The sequence below is a fragment of the Xiphophorus hellerii genome, chromosome 10, assembly GCF_003331165.1.
Source record: "Xiphophorus hellerii strain 12219 chromosome 10, Xiphophorus_hellerii-4.1, whole genome shotgun sequence".
In the NCBI taxonomy this organism is placed as follows: domain Eukaryota; kingdom Metazoa; phylum Chordata; class Actinopteri; order Cyprinodontiformes; family Poeciliidae; genus Xiphophorus; species Xiphophorus hellerii.
This window is the reverse complement of record NC_045681.1, coordinates 525,658-548,015: the sequence shown is the minus strand read 5'-3', so window position 1 is coordinate 548,015 and position 22,358 is coordinate 525,658. Positions and strand designations below refer to the sequence as shown.

Sequence of the window (22,358 nt, the reverse complement as noted above, 5' to 3'; positions counted from 1 at the left end):
TTAAATAACCTTAGTTTTATTTTCTTAAGTGTGTGAATCCCTGCGGGCTTTGAATCCATACGAGGAGGCCACGCCCTCTTCGCCCCCCTCCAACGTCTTGACGTCACTGCATCCCGGAGCCAGACGAGGCGCAGCCATTTTACTCCGCGAAATAAACTTCAGCCTCGTATTGAGAAGGCAGGAAAAGAAAAATCTTCTCCAGCCCGATGGACATGTCCTGATCCACGGCTCGGATGGGTTCTGCTTTCGAGTCGACAGAGTTCGGTAGGAGCCCACTAGCCGGGCCGGTTCTGGCTTGTTTTTAGCCTGCTAGCCTGAGTGAGCTAACTGGAGCTAACCAGAGGAGGTTGTTGTTAGGGAACGGGTCGGGATGTGACACTGCGCGACAGGAGGCGAGCGTGGGGAGAAACTACCCGGGGGCGCGTGGGAGAGTGGGCTCACTACCGTGGGACGTTTTCCTGGAAATGACAGTCGCCGCTTTACCTTTGACACCTGGCGGTTTGAGTCTCACCTGTCAGGTTTAAAGTAGCTAGTCAGTGCTAGCTTATCCCACTCCCACCAGCGGTCCCACGGTGATGTCACTCAGCTCAGAGAAACCTCACCTGGTTGTCAGGTGGCTGGTTTGTTCTCCAGAGGTTTGGACTGTATGCTAAGCTAACAGGTTGTGTGAAAAAGTTCCTCCTCCTCATATGAAGCAGTCTTCAGTGTGCTCCAGGTAAATGATAAAATGCGCTTTAATGTATCAGGCAGGAAGTGACATCATGCGGTATTATCTTTTTAAATATCTGGATAAAATTAATACAAAGCCTCAGAAAGTGTAAATATTAAAGTCTAGTTGTAGGTCAGCCTGAACAAACAGGCAACTCGCGTCCAAATCATCCTGTTTCTCCCATCACTGATGATGCTAACAGCTAGCGTTCCTCGGCTTAAACTTCCACACTGAAGGCTGTTTCTGAGGCAATGAGCTGAGATGCCTTGCTTCTCCTGGAAAAGGCCAGATTTTTAATAATATGAATAAAATTTAAATGTATTTTTCCGTTTTAGTGTCTCTCAGTTTGAACTGTGATTTTCTACCAGATAAAGATTCAGTCTGAGCTTTAAGTAGGACATTTCTGCTTCATCTCTGCTTCCTGTGATCAGCTCAGCATCTCCAGAGCTGTTCTCCTGTCTCACAGATGATAGATTATTTAAATCCACAGATTTGAACGTTCTTCCTCTTCACATGCCGTGCGTTTTTATTTCTGAGTGATTATTAATCTGGACGTGTCGGCGGTTTGTTGATTCTTTCTTTCTGGGTCTTTATCTCTGGCATTCCTCTCATCCAGGCCTGTTTGCTGACCTTTGACCTCCTTCCCTGTGTTGCTGTTGTGGAGACGCCTGTCTGTTATTGCTCTCATTTCCTCGTTTTGAACCCGCTCTTTGTTGAAGTCATTATTATGAAATATTGGTCTGTTGTTGCCATGGAGCCCAGTTTTCTGTTTCTCCATCTGAGATTAATTTTCAGGGATTTTTGTTTTTGTGGCGGATCTGAAACCTCTTTCGTTTTGCTGGACTAGTGCGAGCTTTGATTAGGCCTTTGGAGAGGAACCAGACACACCCTGAGCTAAATTACGACCTTGTTCAGCTCTAATTCCAACGCTTTACATACACAGTCAGGATCCAAATATTCAGATTTCTATTTACATTTCCTGTTTCTGACAGGAAATGAGACTTAGCATCTGTCCAGTGGTCAGAAACCCTTCAGAGGATTTCTACTTCTAAAAATGAATCATTTGTTTTTATTCAGAAATGCTGATAAACATTTAAAATAATGAAACTGCTCAGTCATCATCAGAAACCATCACTGACCTGCATCTTTCTGCAGGACTCCGCACCATCACCCTAATCTTGAACTCCCTCAAAGATTTGACTGGACAGCTGCAAATGAAACGAAACAATAACCGAGTAAAAATAAAACTACTTCAGTAATCCATTAATCATTAACTTTAGTATTGAGCATCTGAAAATTATTCCGAGCAGAAATGAAGCCAAAACTTTACAAAAAATACAAACATTTAGAATTTAAGGTGAAAAAATAATTTATCTGTAAATCTGTTCTCCTCTAGTTCAGTTTTAGCTTCTCCTGGTTCAACTTCTGTAAAATAATCTCATATTAATCACTTTTCATCCAGTTATTGATCAGTTAATCAATAACTGATCAGCTCTGCTCTGTATGGATGATCAGTTTTTCTCATGTTAGAATAATTTTTTAGTTGCAGATTCATCATTCATTAAAGGAATGCTGATATTGAATCAAAATAAATAAAATATTGAATTTCTCATTTTTAAAAAAGAATTGGATTTTTAACTTATTTTCATTTTTAATTAGCATAAATGAAGCTTAAGCAACAATTCTGCAGAATGTGGCGATCAATGAGTAAAGTAATAATCAATCAGTCACATCTTCTCTGTTTTTGTGACGTTGATCAGATCAGGTGATGTAGATTTATGACCGTCTCTGATGATGATTGATGGTGGTGTGGGCGTCGCCCTGGGCGGTGTGGGCGTGGCCTCAGGCTTTGCTCTGAAACATCAAACACACTCAAGGTGAAGGAACGCTGAACCGTGTCGGCTGGTTACCTGAACCTTCCCTACAGGTGTGAGCTCATTGAGGCATCATTCTTCTTCTTCTGCTGCTGCTGATTTGTGTCTGAGATGAAGCCGGGGCGCGTGGCGTTCAGGGAGCGGTGATGATGTCAGATAAACACGTTGCGCTGCCATCTGGATCCCAGCTCTCCTTCTCCTCCTCGCTCTCCTCCACTCAGCCTGCTGACATTCATCCATCCAACATGGCTGCCGATCTCTCCCTTCATTTCTTTCCCTCCTTTTGCTTTTCTTGTGAAATTCTTCTCATCTGATCATTGAACGTCATTTTCTCCAAATTTGCCAGTTAACCCAAATATCATGGAGTCATTTCTTTCTTAAGTTTGACCAGCTTAAATAGACACATTTTATTCCTTTCAAAATAAATGTTTTATTTCCTTTAGCAGAAGATCCAGTTCTAAAATAAAAGCATGTTTTTCCTGTGTGGTTTCAGGTAATCAGAACGTTATGAATGGATGAGAGGAGAAGCTAATGTGATTGGACCAGTTCATCCAGTTAAACCATCTTATGTTGATGCTCCCAACATGACTGAAACAATGATTATGAATGATTATGAATCCTGCTCACTGGAGTTTGGATGTTATTATTGAACCAGATATGAATCAGTGGTTTGAATACAGACCTGTGGACCCGGACCCGGGCCCCCTCTGGAACCGGTCCAGGTTCCAGAGGGGGGCGGGTCAGACCCACTTCAGATTAATGACTAAAACATTAATGATTAGTGGATCAAATTTATAAAAACCACCAAAAAATTAAAAGTTGGAAATGGTTTGAACATAAAATATTTACTGCAAGCTGTTCAGCTCAAAAATACTTAATACTAAATACTAGTAAATTAACCGTAACGCCCATCACGAAGAGGCGGTGTCCTGTAGAGGTCAGTGCTGCAGCGGCGCTGCAGAAGCCTCTGACTGAAGACACTGCCGTTGAGTAACAGTGTGATGAAAACCGTCAGCTCAGCTCAGGGTTTTTGTTTTGGGTGAAAAGTCGGATTTGAGTCTCGTTTTCCTGCGAGTGATCGTAGCTTTAACCTAAACTTTTATTTTTCCAACATTAACTGAATTTTTAGCCGTTATGCTCATTAGATTGAGCCAGCTGTCTGCTGATTGAAGCTTTCCCATCAGCCCCTGCTGCAGCTCTGTGTGTTCACTGGCTTCACCCGGCGCTTCCAGGCCGGGTGAAGCCCGGTGCTGCTTCATCATCATCGTCATCATCATCATGGCTTTTGTTCCCTGCTCGTCTTCAACGCCTGTAGCAGCAGCAGCATTTCATTTGAATATTCCTGACTGGCCGCTCAGCGGGCCTCTTTAGGGCGATGCTGTCGCCGCCTGATGGAAGCTGAGCGCTCAGTTTGATCAGTTTTCTTCTTCTAGTGTTTGACTTTTCCGGTTTGTTTTCCGTCCAGGAAAGCTGCTCATCTGAATCAGAGTGAGTTTGTTTTAATCTTTGGCTGATTGTTCGTCTTCCTGTTTCTGCAGCCAGAGGCAGGAAGAAACTTGACCCGTTTCTATTCTTAAAGTTTCCGTTGTCATCATGATGTCATTGTCTGCTGCTGAGAAACAAACGATTATTCTCCAAATATTTCAGGTTATTTGTGGCTCCTCCTCCCGCTTCCTGTTTTCACACCTTTAACTTCCTTCCTTATGCCTTTGACTCTAACATTTACTTTCTTTTTTAGTTTATCTTTATCGATTCCTAGGCCTGTCACGATAGCAAATTTTGCTGAACGATTAATTGTCTCAAAAATTATTGCGATAAACGATAATATTGTTTGAAGACCTTTTTACACTGATTTAATGGAAATGATGTAATAATGCAGGCGATTTCCTGCCACAGATAGATACACTTTATTTTCAAAAGAACATTTAACACTGGAACTGATAAACAAAATAAACAAAACAACCAAAAACAAAAATAAAATGGATTCTCAGTCTCCATTAACAAAAAACTCACTTGAAAAAAAACTAAACAACATAAAGCCACAGTGGAAATAAATACTGCATTCAACCAAAAGAGTGCAGATTATGAAGTCTGTATATTATGTTGCCCTTCAGTAATTAGATTTAAATAGAGAAGATGGGCACATCGACTACCTGATGCAATAGTTCACACTACATGATTTTTTGCTCCCATTTTCCCCTTACAACAATCTTAGCACGTTGATCTTTCTAAGATTGTGTGGTGTGTTACGGTAGATCGTCGTTGCCGCTTCGATCTAAATCAGGGTTTTTCCCAGACTGGGATCTTAACGCAGCCTGTTGAATGCGACAGGCAGCCAATCAGAAAGCGAGGATTCTCCTCAGTGTTTTCTGAGGGGAAATTACGGAGGGGAATCCCAAACAGCTGACACGGCGCAACCCGAAGTCCAGCGGACATTGGAGATGATATGTGGAAACAACATTAATGTTTATTCAACATGCAAAGAATATAGAAATGACAAGAGGAGGAGTTGGAGCGAAATTGCTACCGCAGTTGATAAACCCGGTAACTTTTCAGCTGTTCTTCGTTAACGTGACGTAAATAGGTTCTAATGATTTTCATTCAGTCAGGACTTTACGCTGACACTAGCCACATGCATTGCAGGTAGATTGTAGTAAAACATTGATTAATGCCTGGTTTTAAAATTAGTTCACTGGACTTGTAGCCATTATTTTGTGCCCATTGTTGGACACCACAGGGCAGGACCGAACCCGATCGAACCGTTATACCTAGGATTTCTGTCGGCTAATGTGGGTCTGTCAGGTTTTGAAAATGGGCCGACAATCGGCCGACAGCTCTAAGATCGTGTAGTGTGCGATGAGCTTTACACTGAGGAAATGAGGAAGGGAAGGTCAGTGGAGAGAACCGGAGTTGAGCCTTTTTCATTCGGTGTCATCAACAGAAAGAGGAAAAGGCCGGAAGAGACGATAATGCCGATAATTAAAATGACGTCGATAGTTTTAATTTATCGTGCGATTAATTGATTTATTGTTTATCGCCACAGGCCTATCGATTCCCAATGAGATAAATTTAACAAAACATTTAGTCACAACATTATAATTTCAATACTTAAGAAAAGATATGAAGACCTGTGCGTTATGATAAATAAAACAATAATTTTAACTTTATTTCCCCTGGAAAGATTACAAAGATCAGAGCAAACAATAGAATAATGCAAAAGAAAAAACAAATAAATAAATGAAAATATACAAACTAAAAACATGGGACTGAATGATAAACTTTATCAACTTGGTCACTAAAAATAAAATCAGATCTTCTGAGTTTCATTTAATCCACCAACCTTTGTCACCTAAATCTAAACTGGAAAGTTTGTCCTGAGCCAATCAGAGCCAGGGGGCGGGGCTTAGTGATGTCATGTGCTAAACCAAGCCCCTGGCTCTGATTGGTTGTTTTTGGTTCATTCCTACAGGCAGCAGCTTCTCAGAGATCTGTTTCATATTAAACCGTAACAACATGGAGTCAGATTTAATAAATGTGTAAAAAATGTTTTTTATAAAAGTTACTGCAGCTTTGAGGAAAACAGGAACATCAAGCTGCTTCTCTCCAAACACAGTTTCTACTTCCTGTTGACATGTCTTCTCCCTGCAGGCTGCCTTGCTTAAAGGGCCGGAGACCCAGACCGCTCTCTCTCGCTCTCCCCGGCCGCCCCCCTCCTGAGGCAGGATGGAGCCCTGGGCGTCCCGGCAGAAGCTCGCAGCAGAGGGGGATTGTGGGATATCCAGCCTGCTTGTGCCGAGCCCACAGAGCGAGGCGGTGACCCACGAGATGGAGGAGCTGTCGCTGCAGCCCACGCAGAACCTGCCGCCGCTCAACGAGCGCAAGAACGGTGAGAGCACGCTCTGCTGCAGCGCCGCCGCTGCCGCAGCAACAATGATGCTGCTGCAGCAGCGACGATGATGCTGCAGCAACGTCGAGAATAAAGTCATAATATTGCGAGAAAAAAGTTGAAAAAAAGAATGTCGTTTGGGTTTATTTAGATAAAAACGTTTCTGAAACTGATCCAGAGTTTATTCTTCTAAAATATTATTATTATTTATGAAAACGATCGGCTGCATGTTGACCTAACGTCTCCTCCAGCAGCCATCTTGGCTTTATACAAGGCCATCATCATCATCATTAGCCTTGCCAGACTCCTCCAGTGTTTAACCCGTCTGGTTCTGATCAGGGCTCAGATGGCCGGCAGAGATCCGGGTCATTACGGCGCGCCTCGATCTGATTGGCCAGTTTAATCCCAGTTCTCCCAGTTCTCCGAGGCAGACTGGCAGCGTCCCACCAGTGGAAAGTGTGAGTGGTAGTTTCCCAGCAGAGCCCCTCTCTGCGGCGGCGGCGGCCACGCAGGTGCTGATGTGTCGCCATGTTGGCGGCTCCTCTGCTGCTGTCAGCAGAAATGATGACTCTCAATAAATCCTCCTGAAACCATGGAAACCAGCGGCGCTGGACTCGGTCTCCTGTGTTAGTTTGACTGGTGGAGCGTTTCTCCCGCTGAGGGATCGTCCCGTTAAAAACCGCCGCAGGTCGGACCGAGCTCCACTCAAACCGTCCTGTCAGATTATTTATTTTCATAGAGATTAAAATTTGCAGTGCAGCTTCTGGATCGGAACTTTCTGTCCTTCTCTGTGTTTCATGTCTGATCTGTAATGTTTGTTCTGGATCCTTCACTGCAAAAACACAAAACCAAATATCTGCCTCATTTTTAACACAAGCACCTTAACACACTTAGAATAAGACAAAACTAACTTACAGGAAACTTTTCAACAAGTTACAAGATCTTGTCTTCAGTTTTCAGTCAGGAGGCCCAGATGATGAAGAGCAGCATGAAGAGGATGGATTGTATGTGAATGGAAATGGTTGTGTTTGTGTTTTTATGTATTTTTATGTTTTTATTTATGGCTATTTGTCCTGTTCTTATTGTTGTTCTGTCGTTTTTGCTCCTGCTTCCTAGACTGATTTCTCCTACAGGAGACTTATAAATTATCTTAATAATTCCTTAATATTGATTTTAAAACTTCTAATTACACTGATTATTTTTCACTTATAACATTTTCTCCTTATAAGTGAAATAATCTGCTCTTTTATCACTATTAAGGATTTACTGACTCAAAACAAGCTCCTGTATTTTACTGTAAAGTTAAAGTCTTATTTCTAGTGCACTAAGATGTTTGCAGTAGAAACAGAAACAGTGGCGCCATGGTGGTGCAAGGGAAAAGCATGAAACACGTATTGAGGCCTTAGTCCTTGTGACCGTGGTCACAGGTTCGATTCCCGGCCTGGCGACATTTGCTGCATGTCTTCCTCCTCTCATTACCCTGTTTCCTGTAGAACTACCTCCAGATAAAGGCCAACAGAACCTTTAAAAACAGAAATGTCTGGTAAGGGTTTGTGTTTTAGCAGATCAGTTGTAATGTGTTTAAAAATAGCAAACGGTATCATGCGCTCATGCTGCCGAGTCTTTGGCCTCCTAAATCTGAAGCCATCATCTCTGTGTTTAAAAAAAAAAGCAGCTTTTCTTTTAAATTGCGTTGGACCGTGTGGCTCGCTGTGGTCGCATTAATTTTCATGACTGTAGCTGAAAAATATGTAGAAAGAAAAAATGTAAAGGAAAGAACGACAGCCTGCGGCTGAGAAACAGCAGAAGTGATTAATTTAGCTGAACGACAGAGAGAGCGCAACAGTATTAGGAAGTCAGGAGAAATGGTGTGCTGAGAGGCAGCAGAGAGACCTAGCAGACAGGCAACCTACCCAGAGATTTAAAAGCACTCTGAGGAGAGCCAGTCTGCCTGGCATTCATCACATGTGGAGGAAATCACTTCAGACAAATAAAACCAGTTAAAGAAAAAAACATTTTAACTAGTGGATGTAATTTCTGCTCCAGTTCTTGGTTTCTGATCCACCAGATCAGGATGTTTCTGCCTGTCAGTGGTTTTATTGGACATTGCAGCAGTGAAAGGAAGCAGCTCAAAGTCTCACATTCTCACAGCAACCTGATGCTAAGTATGTGCTGATTGGAGGAAAAGTCAAAGTAATAGTGGTGGGACTTGATTAACATTTTTAATTGTAGGATCCCTCCATTCTTCCACCATATTTTCATTCTGGTCGTTTAGATGTTTTTAGTGTTGATTTAAAGTCTCTGGTCATTGAGTCAGCAGGTTTGAACCACGTGAGGAGAGTTTCTGTCTCTGGCGGCTGCAGTGCCGTTTGCATCGCTGCGCCTTCAGCGTGGAGTCAGGATGAAGCAGCAACAGGGTGGGGAGGGGCACCAAACACAGGAAATCCCAGCAGATAAGTCTGTGGACAGACGGCTGTTCCTCCTGAAGTCGAGTTACTGTGCCGGTACCTCTCCGTTGCCCCTCAGTTGCCCCTGTCATGGCAGAAATGACTTTAACAAGAGTCTGGATGAGAAGAAATAAGAAATGTATTAAAACGTTGCAAGGTGAGAACAGAAACACAGAGTGAAAGGAGTCCGTCTGTCTGCTCTGACCAACAGTGGATCCGGTTCCTTTTATAGGTTCTGGTCAGAGAAGAGAGACTTGATTGGACTACAGGTGTGAATCCCTGATTGAGATGAACCAGGGATTCTGTAGCCCAACACAGATGGTCTGGCCATTCGTCTGTGGTTAAGGACAGGGGGTTGTTCTTTGGTGCTAAAGGGGCAGATAAGTTCTGGGTTGGGAAGAAACATTTCGATGGTCTCCAGGATCGAGGAGCTCCTGCTGTTATATGACACTGCAGAGGTCAATGTGAGAGCAGCTTGACCAGTCTCATGATGAGACTATGCAGACAACCAGGAGGACTGAGGAGAACATTATAACATTTTCCATTGCCCCCCTGTGACCTCCCCCTGTTGCCCCCCTTGTTGATCCCCCATTGCCCCTCTGTTGCCCCTCCTGTTCCCCCCATTGCCCCTCTGTTGCCCCCTCGTTGCAACAGAGGGCCCCGTTGCCCCTCTGTTGCCCCTCTGTTGCCCCTCCTGTTCCCCCCGTTGCCCCTCTGTTGCCCCCCTGTTGCAACAGAGGGCCCCGTTGCCCCTCTGTTGCCCCCCTGTTGCCCCTCCTGTTCCCCCCGTTGCCCCTCTGTTGCCCCCCGTTCCCCTCTGTTGCTCGTGTTTTTCCAAGTTTGTGCCAGACGTTGTTTGTCATTCCAGATCTGTGAGGTCATCCCTCTCTCCTGGGTCAAAGGTCACGATGTGTTTGTGGAGCCGAGCAGCAGAACATTTCTGTCGACAGGAAGTCTGTTGGGAAAACGTTGCCCTGCATACTTTGACTAGGCCCTGTGTTAATGTGTGAGCTGAGCTGTGCGGCCTGTTTCCTTGTCGCGGTTCTGTTTCTTTTCAGGTTGATGTTTCTCTACGTTTTCTTTTCGTGTCACTCCTGCTTTATTTTGAAAACGTTGGTTTTATGGTTTTATTGGCTCTGGTGGCCTTTATTTGATAGTGAATTGACAGGAAAGGAGGTAAAGAAAGAACAGGGAGACACGGGGCTAAAGGTCGCCAGGCCGGGAATCGAACCTGCGGCGGCGTGGAGGACTGAGGCCTGAACCCCGCAGCACCACAGCGCCCCTATTTTAAAAACTTTATTAACTGGGAATGCCCAAGTCTCTATTTTAGTAAAACTGGTTGTTTTTATGAATTAGTTTTGTTTCACCTTACATTTTTTATTTTAATATCTTGTCTGTTTTTTGTTTGTTTTGAAACATTGATTTTAAATCAGTATTTTCTGCCTGAACTTCCAAACCAAGTTTAGATTATTGTTGGGTTCTGATTAAGGACCGCCCAGAATCATTTGAAGGGCCGCAGACGGCCCCCGGGCCGCGCTTTGAACACCCCTGGTTTATGACCTCTAAGCGGCTCTCGGCTGACCTCTGGTAAGGTCAGAGCGGCGTCCGGCCTGCAGTGATGCGTTTCCATGGTTACCATTTGCTCTGGCCCTGAGCGCCAGCTTCCTGTTAACCGTGTCGCTCTGCGGCTGCTGCTTCATGATGCGTCTCTGTCTCCCTGCAGTCCTGCAGCTGCGGCTGCAGCAGCGGCGGACCCGGGAGCAGCTGGTGGACCAGGGCATCATGCCGCGTGAGTAACGCCGCCGCCGCCCGCTCAGGTCCGAGTCGGTAAACGTCTTCCAGGCCGGCTGCCGCAGGACGACGAGGAGAACTGAACTCTGTGTTTGTGTCGCAGCTCTGAAGAGTCCAGCAGCGTTCCACGGCCAGATCCGCAGCCTGGAGCGAGCCAGGGTGAGGAAAAGTCCACACCGCCTCCTGAACGCTGAACGCTTCAGAGTTCTGCTCAGAACGAAACCATGGAAACTCTGAGTTCACTATCCAATATGGCCGCCGCTGATAGAAAGCGTCAGACATTTTATTATTGAGATAATAAAATCTCTTTAGGGGAATTCTGGTTTTATTTTCATGTCTGAAAAGGATGGAGATAAATTATTGGTCATTATTGATAATAGTATTAGTTTGAAGTTGTTTGTGTGATTTAGATGCATTTTGAAGAAAACCTCAATCAGCAGAAGTTCTGAAGATCTGCATCTTTTATTAGAGATTTTACTAATTTATTAAAGCTGAGCTCATAAGTTTGTCTAATATTGTTAGTAATCAATTATTGTGATGATTAATGGGGCCATTTAACCACTTGAGTCTTTTTATACAATATTAGAAATAGATTAAAATATGTAAATAATAAATCAATTCCTTTATTTGGAATAAAAAACATTTCTTGGCTAAAATGTAATAAAGTTTGAAGCGAAGGATTCCCCGGCATTCAGAGCAGAACTGATCTGGAGATTATTATTGATTAATAATCCCATCCAATCACTGAACAGATGCTTAGAACAGATAAATGTGTGGATGTGCCAAAACTTTCTCCAGCTGAACAGAAACAAAACTGAAGTTATTATTTTTGGACCTAAAGAAGAACGATCTAGAGCTATAGATCTAGAGCTATAGATCTAGAGTTATAGATCTAGAGTCAATGCACAGCTTCAATTATTACAACTGAAAACCAGCGATCAGCCAGAAACCTGGGAGTAGTGATGGACTCTGACCTGAACCTCCAGAGCCACATAAAGACAGTTACAAAGTCGGCCTTCTATCACCTGAAGAACATTTCCAGGATTAAAGGACTAATGTCTCAGCCAGATCTAGAGAAACTCATCCATGCGTTCATCTTCAGTCGTATTGATTATTGCAACAGCGTCTTCACAGGTCTGTCCAACAAATCAATCAAACAGCTGCAGCTGATCCAGAATGCTGCTGCTGGCGTTCTGACTAAAACCAGGAAGATAGAGCACATAACACCAGTTTTAAAGTCCCTCCACTGGCTCCCTGTAGCTCAAAGAATAGACTTTAAAATCCTGATGTTAGTTTATAAATCACTGAACGGCTTAGCACCACAATACATTAAAGATCTGCTGTTGTTGTATCAACCTTCCAGACCTCTCAGGTTCTGGTTCTGGTTCTGCTCTGCATCCCCAGAACCAGAACCAAACGAGGAGAAGCAGCTTTCAGCATCTATGCACCACAAATTTGGAACAAACTTCCAGAAAACTGTAAAACAGCTGAAACACTGACTTCTTTTAAATCTCAACTAAAAACCCACCTGTTTAGGATTGTATTTGAAATGTAATCAATTACAAATTTATTGATGGAACTTGACTTAATGCTGCGTTTTGATTATTGATTCTATATTGCTTTGTGTTTCTGTGTTTGTAATGATGTAAAGCACTTTGAAATGCCTTGCTGCTGAAATGTGCTATAAAAATAAAATTTGATTGATTGATTGATAATTGAATGGCTAAAGGTGATTAATAGGAGATTTTCCAGAATGTGAAGCTGAAGCTGAACTTCAGGAGTTCTGGTGGAACAAATTTATAGATTTTTATCTTAAACGTTTATATTTCTCTGTTCAGTTTTGGCTTCATTTGTTCTTTCAGCTGTTTTAGCCTCTTTATGCTCCAGTTAAAAGTCGATTATAAATTATTCCAGTAATAGATGAATCAGGTGAATCGTTTGCTGACATCCCGGCTTGTTTTCAGACGGAGAACTTCCTGAAGCATAAGATCCGCAGCCGGCCGGAGCGCGCCGAGTTGGTCCGGATGCACATCCTGCAAGGTGCTGCTGTCCTCCATCTTTGTTTAGTTAAAGTCTGCGTTGCTGTTTCTGTTTTTCTGAGTGCGTGACGTTTTGGCTCCTCCCCCTGCAGAGACGGGGGCGGAGCCGTCGCTGCAGGCGACCCAGATGAAGCTGAAGCGGGCGCGGCTGGCCGACAACCTGAACGAGAAGATCGCCCAGCGGCCCGGCCCCATGGAGCTGGTGGAGAAGAACATCCTGCCGGTGGCGTCCAGCCTCAAGGAGGCCATCATAGGTGAGCCGCCGCCGCCGGGATGCCCCACTGGGCGCGGCCCAAACTGACGGCTCTGCTGCTGACCCGCAGTGGGCCAGGTCAACTACCCCAAGGTTCTGGAGGAGGACGGTTGCTACGACGCCGTGTCTCCGGAGCAACCGGCCAGCCAGGAGTCTCAGGGCTCCGCCCCCTCACCTGGAGAGAGCAGAGTCCCGGAAACCCCGCCCCCATGCCCGGCGCCCGCAGTACTGCCTGCCATCGCCATGCTGCAGGTAAGAGTCGGAGCGCCTCCCGCTGGTTTCAGGTGGATTTACTCATGTTTATTTTAACTCTTTTTCTGCTGCTTCAGCCTCTTCCAAGCGCAAACTTCCCAAAGTCGCCCTCAGCCAATGAGCAGCCTCTCACCTGTCCACCTGTCCAGCATGCCCCGCCCACCGCCGCACCGGCTGCTTCCAAACCGGGTCCGACTCTGGTCAAGGTGAGAACGACGCTCCGGCTCCCCTGAAGCAAAACAAACACACCTGGAGCGAGGACAGCCAATCAGATCACTGCAAAGATTTTAAATATGACTTATGATGAGCTCACTGTAAAAACACAAAACCCTACCAGGTGTTGTTGTCTAGTTTCTGATGAAAATATCTTATTACACTAAAAATAACACAAAACCTACTCACAAGTAATGTTTCAGTAAGATATAAAGGTTATTTTCAGTCAATAATTCTTGGAATGTTGATAAAAATTTAATTTCATTGACAGATTATTTCACCTATATGAAGGGAATAATCTGTCAATGAAACTAATACTTTAAAAAAAAAATCAATACTAATTAAGTATTGACTCTAAAAAGCTCTGGTATCTTTCTGAAAAGTTACTTAAATTAGTTTTATTTTATATATATATTTAGACAAATACCTGGTGTAGTTTTGTGTTTTACAGTGAACTCGTCGTAAACTTCAGTTTGTTTTTATAGGATTGAATGTGACGGAGCAGCACAGCGTCGTCATGGCGATAGTCTGCTGTGTTCGCTGTTCAACTCTTTTGACTTTTTATTAAATAACATTGTTATTGCACTGCCTTGTACAATATATTATTATTATCATTATTATTTTCAACACTTTAGGAACGTTTTGTGTGAATCCTGTTGCATGTCAGTTTATTCAGGTTTTTTTCTGATAAAATTCCAGCAAAGCCAACAGAAAAGTCTGTCTGAGAAAAGCCGCAGCAAGAAGGGCAAAGAGGCCAAGTCACGTGTGAAGAAACTGAAGTACCACCAGTACGTCCCGCCGGACCAGAAGCAGGACGCCGGTGAGCCGCCCATGGACTCGTCGTACGCCCGCCTGCTGCAGCAGCAGCAGCTCTTCCTGCAGCTGCAGATCCTCAGTCAGCAGCAGCAGCAGCACTACAACTACCAGACCATCCTGCCAGCGCCGCTCAAGTAGGGGACCACACACACACACACACACACACACACACCGTCTCTCTGATTCAATCAAATTTAATTTGATTGATTAAATTAGCTAATCAATAAACCACCACTGTGGACAGGTTGATCTTAAAAACTGCAGAACTGAAAATATTTTTCTGTTTATTTTATGTCACTGTAAATATATTTTACTTTATCTTACAATTCAAACATTTTTGTTTGAGCTGATGTTGTGTAACTGTTTGTCGGTTTACATACAGGAACAAAATAACAGTTTAAGCCACATTTTACAGAAATTGGATTAGAAATGAATTAAAAAATGTTAAGATCTCTGCCAGATGTTCAGAACAGTCTTATGTTTTCTCTAAGACTAAAGTCTTAGAGAAAAAGACCATAGTCTTAGTAAAAACTAGCACCTTTTACTAAGGTGCTAGTAAAAACTAGCACCTTCAGCAATATTTAATAATTATTGATTTGATGCGTGGTAATGGCTGCAGGTGTGCGTATCTAGCTTCTTAAATAATAAAAAATCTCCTCTTGCTGTCCTGCTGCAGGCCGGCGGCGGAGAGTCAGAGCAGCGGCATCGGCGCCCGCCCCGCCTCCATCGTAATGTCTCTGCCCACCGGCCCCCCGGCGCCGCCCGCGCCGCTAAGACCCAACAACCTGCTGGCCAATCGCAAGCCAGGAGTCCTGCCAGCCAACCTGGACGAGATGAAGGTATCCACACACCTGCAGAAATATTCATCCCTCTTCTAGTTTCTACCAGATTTACTCACATTAGACACAAAATGATTTATTTAAACAAAGTGGAGCTGAACTGTGAAGCAAATGTTGAATGAACAAACATTCAACCAGAGATATTATGGGATGGTTTAGATTAAAATACTGTTGGGAATCAGTTAAAATTTTTAATCCAGTTCATTTTAGGTCTGTAATTAATTGTATTTTAGTCAAAAACTAGAGACAAAAATAAGCAACATTTTCAATTCAAAGCCATTTTTCTGCTACATTATTGAATAAATATCAGATCTGAACATCAGAGATATTTCTGGACTGTGGATGCTAACATTAGCATTAGCTGCTACATGTTAGCATCCAGATGCTATTTTAGGCTAGCAAAGCTTCAGTGCTAGGCTAACTGCTGTTAGCACAATGTGAACACTACAGAGCTCTTATCCATTGTCCAATCAGATCATTTAGAGTCAGAAATTAACCCCAGATGGACCAGAGAAGCAGCTTCCATCTCTGTTGTTAGCAGATGTAGCTGTGCGTCGGATTTAAGGACGTACCAGCAACGTATGAAGACAAAGGTTCCTGTCAGGAATAAAAATGCAATAAAATCTTTAATGGTGTATAAACTGTGTAGTCTAAGCTAGTACATTAAAAAAACTTATTTATAGTTTAGAGTTGAAAACTGAGTTTAAGTTGTTTTACAGTGAAGAATGTTCAGAGAGGAAAACCTCACAAGTAAACTTTTCAGATTTTATTCAGTGAATTATTTTCTTCACATTTCAGCTCCTCTTAATCTGTTGCAATAAACAATGACTCAATTGTTAAATGATAAATTAAAATGAGCTATAAAATTTCCATTCTGATGATTAATAAACTTCAGAATCCACTTTATTTCTGCTTTCAGTTTGTTTTTTTATTTCTGTTTTCTCTGTAAGTTTGGTTGCTTATGTTTTCCAGTGTTCTTTACAAAGTTCATTAGTTTCAGGCGGATTTGAATTATAAACAAGAAAATGGACTCAAAACAAGAATATTATATTTTATCTCAATAACCAGTGATCCGGTAAACGTTGACCTGAGCTGCTGCAGCTGTGAAGTTTTCAGGGTGTGAATATTTCTGCCTGTTTCCAGGTGGCAGAGCTGAAGCTGGAGCTGAAGCTGCGCGGTCTGCCGGTTTCCGGAACCAAAACGGACCTGATAGAGAGACTGAAGCCGTTCCAGGAAAACTCCTCCCTGCTGGCTCCGCCCGGCGTTCCCACATCCACCGCGGCCTCCTCCGTGCCCATGGAGGTCTCTTCCTCCTCCTCCTCCTCCTCCACGCCTGCTGTCGTTCTTCCAGTCCAGCAGGCGGCGCCGGAGAGGATGTGCTCCACCCCGCCTAACTCGCCGATCCCCTTGGACCCTGCCGCTCTGCTGCCGGACGTCAGCATGTCTGAGGCCGAAGCCCAGCCGGGTTCTGGTTCCGGTTCGCCCCGGCCGGAGGAGCGGGACCGGCGGCTGCATGAGAAGCAGCGGCAGATCGAGGATCTGATGAGGAAGCTGGTGCAGGAGCAGCGGCTGGTGGAGGAGCTCAAGATGCAGCTGGAGGTGGAGAAGAGGGGCCAGGCCGACCCGGTTCTGAGCTCCAGCGCCGTGAAGATGGAGGGCCCGGTTCTGTCCAGCTGCTCCTCCGGCGCCGCCGTCCTGAGCCCCCAGGTGGTGAAGCTGGAGGACGTGACGTTGTCGGCCGGGAAGCCGGTGCAGCTCCAGACCCAAACACAGATCATCGCTCAAATCCAGAACCGGGCCGGCCCCCCGCCGGCCCCCCAGGGCCAGCCCGCGGCCCCCGGCCTGCAGCAGTTCTTCATCAGCCACCCTGCCGGGGTCCTGGGTCAGCCGCAGGCGCTGCTGACCGCAACGGGCCAGACCACAACCCAGATCTTCGTCCCGGTCTCGCTACCGAACAGCGGCGCCATCCAGCTACCGAACAGCGGCGCCATCCAGCTAGCGAACAGCGGCGCCATCCAGCTACCGAACAGCGGCGCCATCCAGCTACCGAACAGCGGCGCCATCAGTCTGCAGGTAGGAATGCTGTAGCTTGTTAGCGGCCCTAAAGCCGCCTAAAGGACAAGCATCCTGTTATTAAATTCTTCTTTCTCACATTTAAATCATCATTGGTGGTCTAGTTAAAGCTGAACTGTGATGCTTCGGTTTGAATTTCGGGTTATTTTAGCTCCACAGGCTCCACTTTGACCCCTGACCTGAGAGCCACTCGTTTTGATGCTGTCTCTTTAAATCAAATGAGACACTTCAAACTCATTTTTGTAGTTTTGTGTTCAACGTTTTCTGTAATAAAGTTATTTAAAACAAGCAGCATCTTTATGTCAGCCAGGAAATAAGCAGCAGTAGAACCCAGCCAGTTTTCTGACGTGTCAGTTTCACTCAGGCAGCAGCAGCTGTACGGCCAACTCTTCCTCCTCCTCCGTTTGCTCCTCCTCCTCATCACCTCTTATTGTTCTGATCGGTTTCGATTCGCTCCGGTTCAGATTAAAAAGACTTAATAATGTTACTCATCACTGTTTGGCTGGAGGAGCCAGGCAGTTGGACCATTACACGTCGTTTACCCAGAATGCATTGCAGTGTGAACAACATGGCGACATTCCTGTGACAATAGTTTATTGAAATTTATAAAAACTAAATAACCTGCAGTATTAGGGTTTTACATCTAAAATAAATATTTCCCAATAAGAATGTTTTTATAATTGTTTCCCTTTAAATATTTGAAATGCAGCCAAACTGGTTTCCTGACATTTAGTTTTCTCTGTTTTTTAGTTTTCAGTTTTTTAGTTTTGAGGTAAAGAGGGGAAACCTGAAACTGCTGCGCTTGGGTGTCGCTAGGCAACCAGAGAGCGAGTCAGTTAGTTGGAGCTAGCTTAGCTAGCAATGAGAGGCTGACGGCTAAAGGCTTTTCTCTGCATACATCTCCCAGAATGCTGTGCGGTTCTGGATCAGTGAAACTATTGAACGTTCTATCAGTAATATTATCTGTTGATATTGATCACGTGTTTATTGTGATAAATATATTTACTGTCCAGATGTAAAGTAACTAGATGTGGAGAAGTTCTGGTTCTGGTTTTGAGTAAAGTTACGTCCTGTGTTTGTCAGCCGGTCCTCCCGGCGCCGTCCTCCGGTCCGGGTCTGGTCCAGAACCCTCTTCCTCAGCTGCAGAGCGCCAACATGGAGGTCTCAGCCAATCAGCAGCCGCCGCTTCTGCAGGTCAGTCTGAGCCGCTACGGCCCAGTAGAACCGTGATGGAACTAGAACCAGTCTCTCATGGAACCTTCTCCTCCAGACTCTGACGCTGTGCAGCGGCCCGGCCGCTCTGGGGAACCAGAACCGGACCGAGCCCAACCCTCAGCGCTTCCTGCAGCGTTCTCCAGAGAGCAGAGCGTCTCCCCACACGTCCCCCAACCACCAGGCGGCCAACGGCCCACTGAGCAAGGTACCAACCCGCAGACCCGCTGCTGGGTCCGAGCCGCTGCTGGTTCTGGTTCTGATCCGGCCCGGCCTTCCTCTGCCTCTCCCCCCGCAGCAGACCTTCGTCCTGCAGCCGACCAGGGAGCCGCCCCGCTACGAAGACGCCGTGAAGCAGAGCCGCAGCCTGCAGGCCGCCGGCCAGGTGAGGTCCGACCCGGTTCTGAAGGACGACGGTTATCTGAAACTACAGTTTTGTAACGTACCCAGAGACCCGGCTGGTGATGATCCGGTCCCTCCAGAACCCGATCCGGTCCGATTCTGCTCAGCCAATGAGGAGAATCTGGTAAACGCTGGGTAGCTGAGCATAAAGTTGAGTGGCCGCTGGTCACCATGACAACGGCTCATCTGGACTCTCGAGATTTTAGGCTTTGCTACATTTTATCCAGGGGCGACCCTAAGAGGGGGCCGGCAGGGGCCCCGGGCCCCCGGATGACCAGGTCCAGGTCGGAGAAAGACGCTTTCTTCACACGGGAATAAACATGTTGGGACATTTATTTATTTTAATTCATTTTCATGTTTTTTATTGTGCCAGCCTAAAATTTTACTGCACAGAAACCCAGACTGGGTGCGACTGAAGAACGGTTCTGACCTCTCTGGGTCCGCTTCCTTGGTTCCGGTTCTGGAGCAAACACCGGTTTATTCCAGTCTGGTGGACGAATAAATGTTGTTTCTTTTCAGGTTCCCACGGCAACCAGCCAGCACATGGATGATTTGTTCGACATCCTGGTGGAGAGTGGAGGTGAGGAAATTTAAATGTCCAAATAAATGAATATAAAATGTAGATTTTAAACATCTTAACTTAAAATCATAACTTTAACCTGGATGGTATGAAAGTGTTTAGAAGCTGAAGTTGGACATAAATTCAGGTAAATAATTTTTGTAATGAGAAAATTTCACGTTATAGTGAAATATAAAAATTAATAAAACGGGAAACTTTTGCACCATGAGATAAAATTTATTAACATGACAAACTTTCAGTTTACAAGAAATAAAACTCATCAAAAATAAACTTTTATGAGAGGAGACAAGATTTTAATAATCTGATTAATATTGTAATCTGATTAATATTGTAATAATCTGATTGTCTCCATGTTGACGTTTCTTCTTCTTCTCCTCTCAGAAATCCCTCCCTTCCTGCATCAGGATGCCGCCGGCGCTCTGAGTAAGACTCACCCGGTGACGGCGAGCATCACTACGCTTCCTGTGGGCTCGGCGCTGTCCCGCTCGCCGCCTCGGGTCCAGCTGGGCCCGCCGGTTCTGGACCCGCCGGGTCTGGACGGCCAGCTGGAGGCCTTCTTGGAGCGGACGCTGGCGGAGACGGCGCCGGCGTCGGACCCGCGGACCCGGGGCTTGATGGAGGAGCTGCGGAGCCAACTGGCCGACCCGTTCGTTCCCATGGATACCACGGACCTGTCCTTCTCTGACCCGGCCGGGTCAGCGCTGAGCCTGGCGCTGTTCGACCCGAACCTGGACGGCATGGAGTGGCTGGAGGGCCCCGCCCCCCCGGGGCCCGCCGGGTTCCCCGCCGAGTTCCTGGAGCCGCATGACATGCAGCTGCACTTCGACTGACCCGACCAGAACCGCCGACCCAAACGGGCTTCAACTTCCTGAAGTCAGGATTCTACTGGAACCGAATGAAGACGAGGAGGAAGGTTCCTGTAAATACGGTTTGGACCCGGACAGAGCCACCGGGTTCTTCTGGGTTCTCCGACCCGGTCCGGTTCAGTTTGGTCCCATCACAACCGCCCGTCTCCTCTCGTCCGTCTGGATCAGAACTATGCACTAAAGAAGCGCCGCTTCCCCTCGGGACAAACCAATGTGAACGCCGCCTGGTTGCCATGGAGACACAGGGGTCCGCTCGCCAACTGAATGTAGTCCTAAAGACGCCGACCCGAAAACAGCAGCTTCTTCGTCCTGATGAGAAACCAGAGACTGAGAAGGTTCTGGTGACCCGGTTTGCTTCGTTGCGAGACGACCAACAGAAAGTCAAAGCTACGGTGGCCTGTAAGGTGATTTTCTGCCAAAGTATTCACACCCTCTGCAGCTGCAGTCGGTTTCTCTCATATCAAAGTTCTAGATGAAAAAGTTTTTCCAGATCAGATGTGAGCAGGTTCTGACCTCCGTGGCATGATGCTGCCACCGCCGTGTCTCCAACGGCTCCGATTATTACAGCAGCTCAAAGATTTCAGGCTGTTTAAAAAGTCAAGATCAAGTAAAACAGAAATCTGAAGTATTTCAAAGTTTTTATTTTTCTGGTGGAAAAATAAAATAATTATGAGGGAAAAAATCATGACAGCAAATCATAATAAAGGGAAGCATAAAAAGAAATGACAATATGATCAATTGTTTTTCTATCAAGCATTTCTGTAAGTGTTTCATATGAATTAGAGGAAATATAAAATCAAACAACAAACAAAAAATGTAAAAGCTTAAAACTACATTTTTTTCCGTGTTTAATAAGAAGTCCATAATTTCTAAACTAGTCTTGTTCTGATAAAACTAAATGTTGGTTCTACATGTTTGATTCTAACTTTGTAAACTACCAGGAGTTTCTCTACGTCTGGCTCCGATGCTAAAAGTATCAAACTAAACCAGCAGCTCTTAACCTTTTATGAGGTACCCAACCCATCAGTTTCATATGCGCAGTCACCGAACCCGTCTTTAGTGATGATAATTTTTTATTTTTTTTCCAAATTCAAGACATAGGTATGAACTCACAGCAAGTTACAGTCTTACTTTATTTCGGCCCCATGAAAGAATTTCAGCCCCCAAAATATTATTTTTTACTATTTTACTAATTTAAAAATAAATTTGGATTTTTTCAAAGAATGACAAATTTTTTAATAACTTAATTTTTTTATTTTTAAATTTAATTTGTTTTTTGTCATTTTGAATCCACAAAATACTTTTTTGGGGCCAGAATAAAGTTTTGCACAAATGACATGCCTGCAAATCAGTGAGACTCCTGCTGCTGTTTTTGGGAGACCAGTTCAGAGAGGCGTGGCTTCAGAGAGGCGTGGCTTCACCTTGGCAGGTGCATCTTCAGAGCAAAGTCTGTTCATTTTCTTCTTTTTTTGCTCGACATATTTAGTATGGATTAAAATATTAAGAAAGAAACCACGTGACGTACAACTACGACAGCCACTGATACTGCGCGCACTAAATGCCCCGCAGCCCTGATTGGCCGAGCAACGTAACATGATCCTCTGCAGCCAGTGATGGCCAAGCGGGCCGCGTCATCACGACTTTACACAGGTGTGTCTTTACCTCCGCGGCAGAGCCTCCGCCGAACCCCTGAGCCCGACTCATCGAACCCCTGGGGTTCCATCGAACCCGGGTTAAGAACCACTGGTCTAAAGTAATAATTACTCCACCGTTTCTAAAAGTAATGAACTAAACAGACAGAAACGACAGGAAAACCATTTAGACATGAGGCAGTGAAAGGCAGAGAGGTCCCCGAGTTTATCTGTGTCCAAACACAGAGTGTCTGAGAGAAGGTCCAGGCCTGGAGAGGCAGCAGGAGCCTCGTGTTCACAAATCATCCAGGAACCCAGCGACCCATGAAATGCTTTAGGCTGAGTAGATTTTATATTTCTGCCCTACAGTCCCACCGGTACTACTCTCTTCACTCCAATCATCCAGATTATTGTGGTCGTTCCTGCCGGACCGAAACTGGTAACTTCTCCAAGATGGAGTCCATCCCACTGGGCT

At 45.1% G+C, this 22,358-nt stretch overlaps 1 protein-coding gene across 4 annotated transcripts; it reads left to right on the top strand.

The window, feature by feature from the left end:
• The first annotated feature begins 95 nt into the window (after positions 1-95).
• Positions 96-21,056, top strand: mrtfba (myocardin related transcription factor Ba). 4 transcript variants are annotated; one of them, XM_032575136.1, is made up of 17 exons: positions 96-264; positions 6,232-6,469; positions 10,640-10,705; positions 10,811-10,866; positions 12,672-12,747; positions 12,839-13,000; positions 13,070-13,251; positions 13,329-13,457; positions 14,164-14,414; positions 14,957-15,119; positions 16,263-17,065; positions 17,138-17,192; positions 18,276-18,386; positions 18,463-18,612; positions 18,706-18,789; positions 19,326-19,386; positions 19,768-21,056. In XM_032575136.1, exons 2-17 carry the CDS (start codon positions 6,307-6,309, stop codon positions 20,214-20,216), a joined length of 2,961 nt encoding a protein of 986 aa, XP_032431027.1. In that variant the 5' UTR covers positions 96-264; positions 6,232-6,306; the 3' UTR covers positions 20,217-21,056. The 4 variants fall into 4 exon arrangements, with proteins under 4 accessions (XP_032431027.1, XP_032431025.1, XP_032431026.1 ...); XM_032575134.1 differs by having other exon boundaries at positions 18,703-18,789; XM_032575135.1 differs by lacking the exon at positions 17,138-17,192 and having other exon boundaries at positions 16,263-17,117; positions 18,273-18,386; positions 18,703-18,789.
• Positions 21,057-22,358: the final 1,302 nt, after the last annotated feature.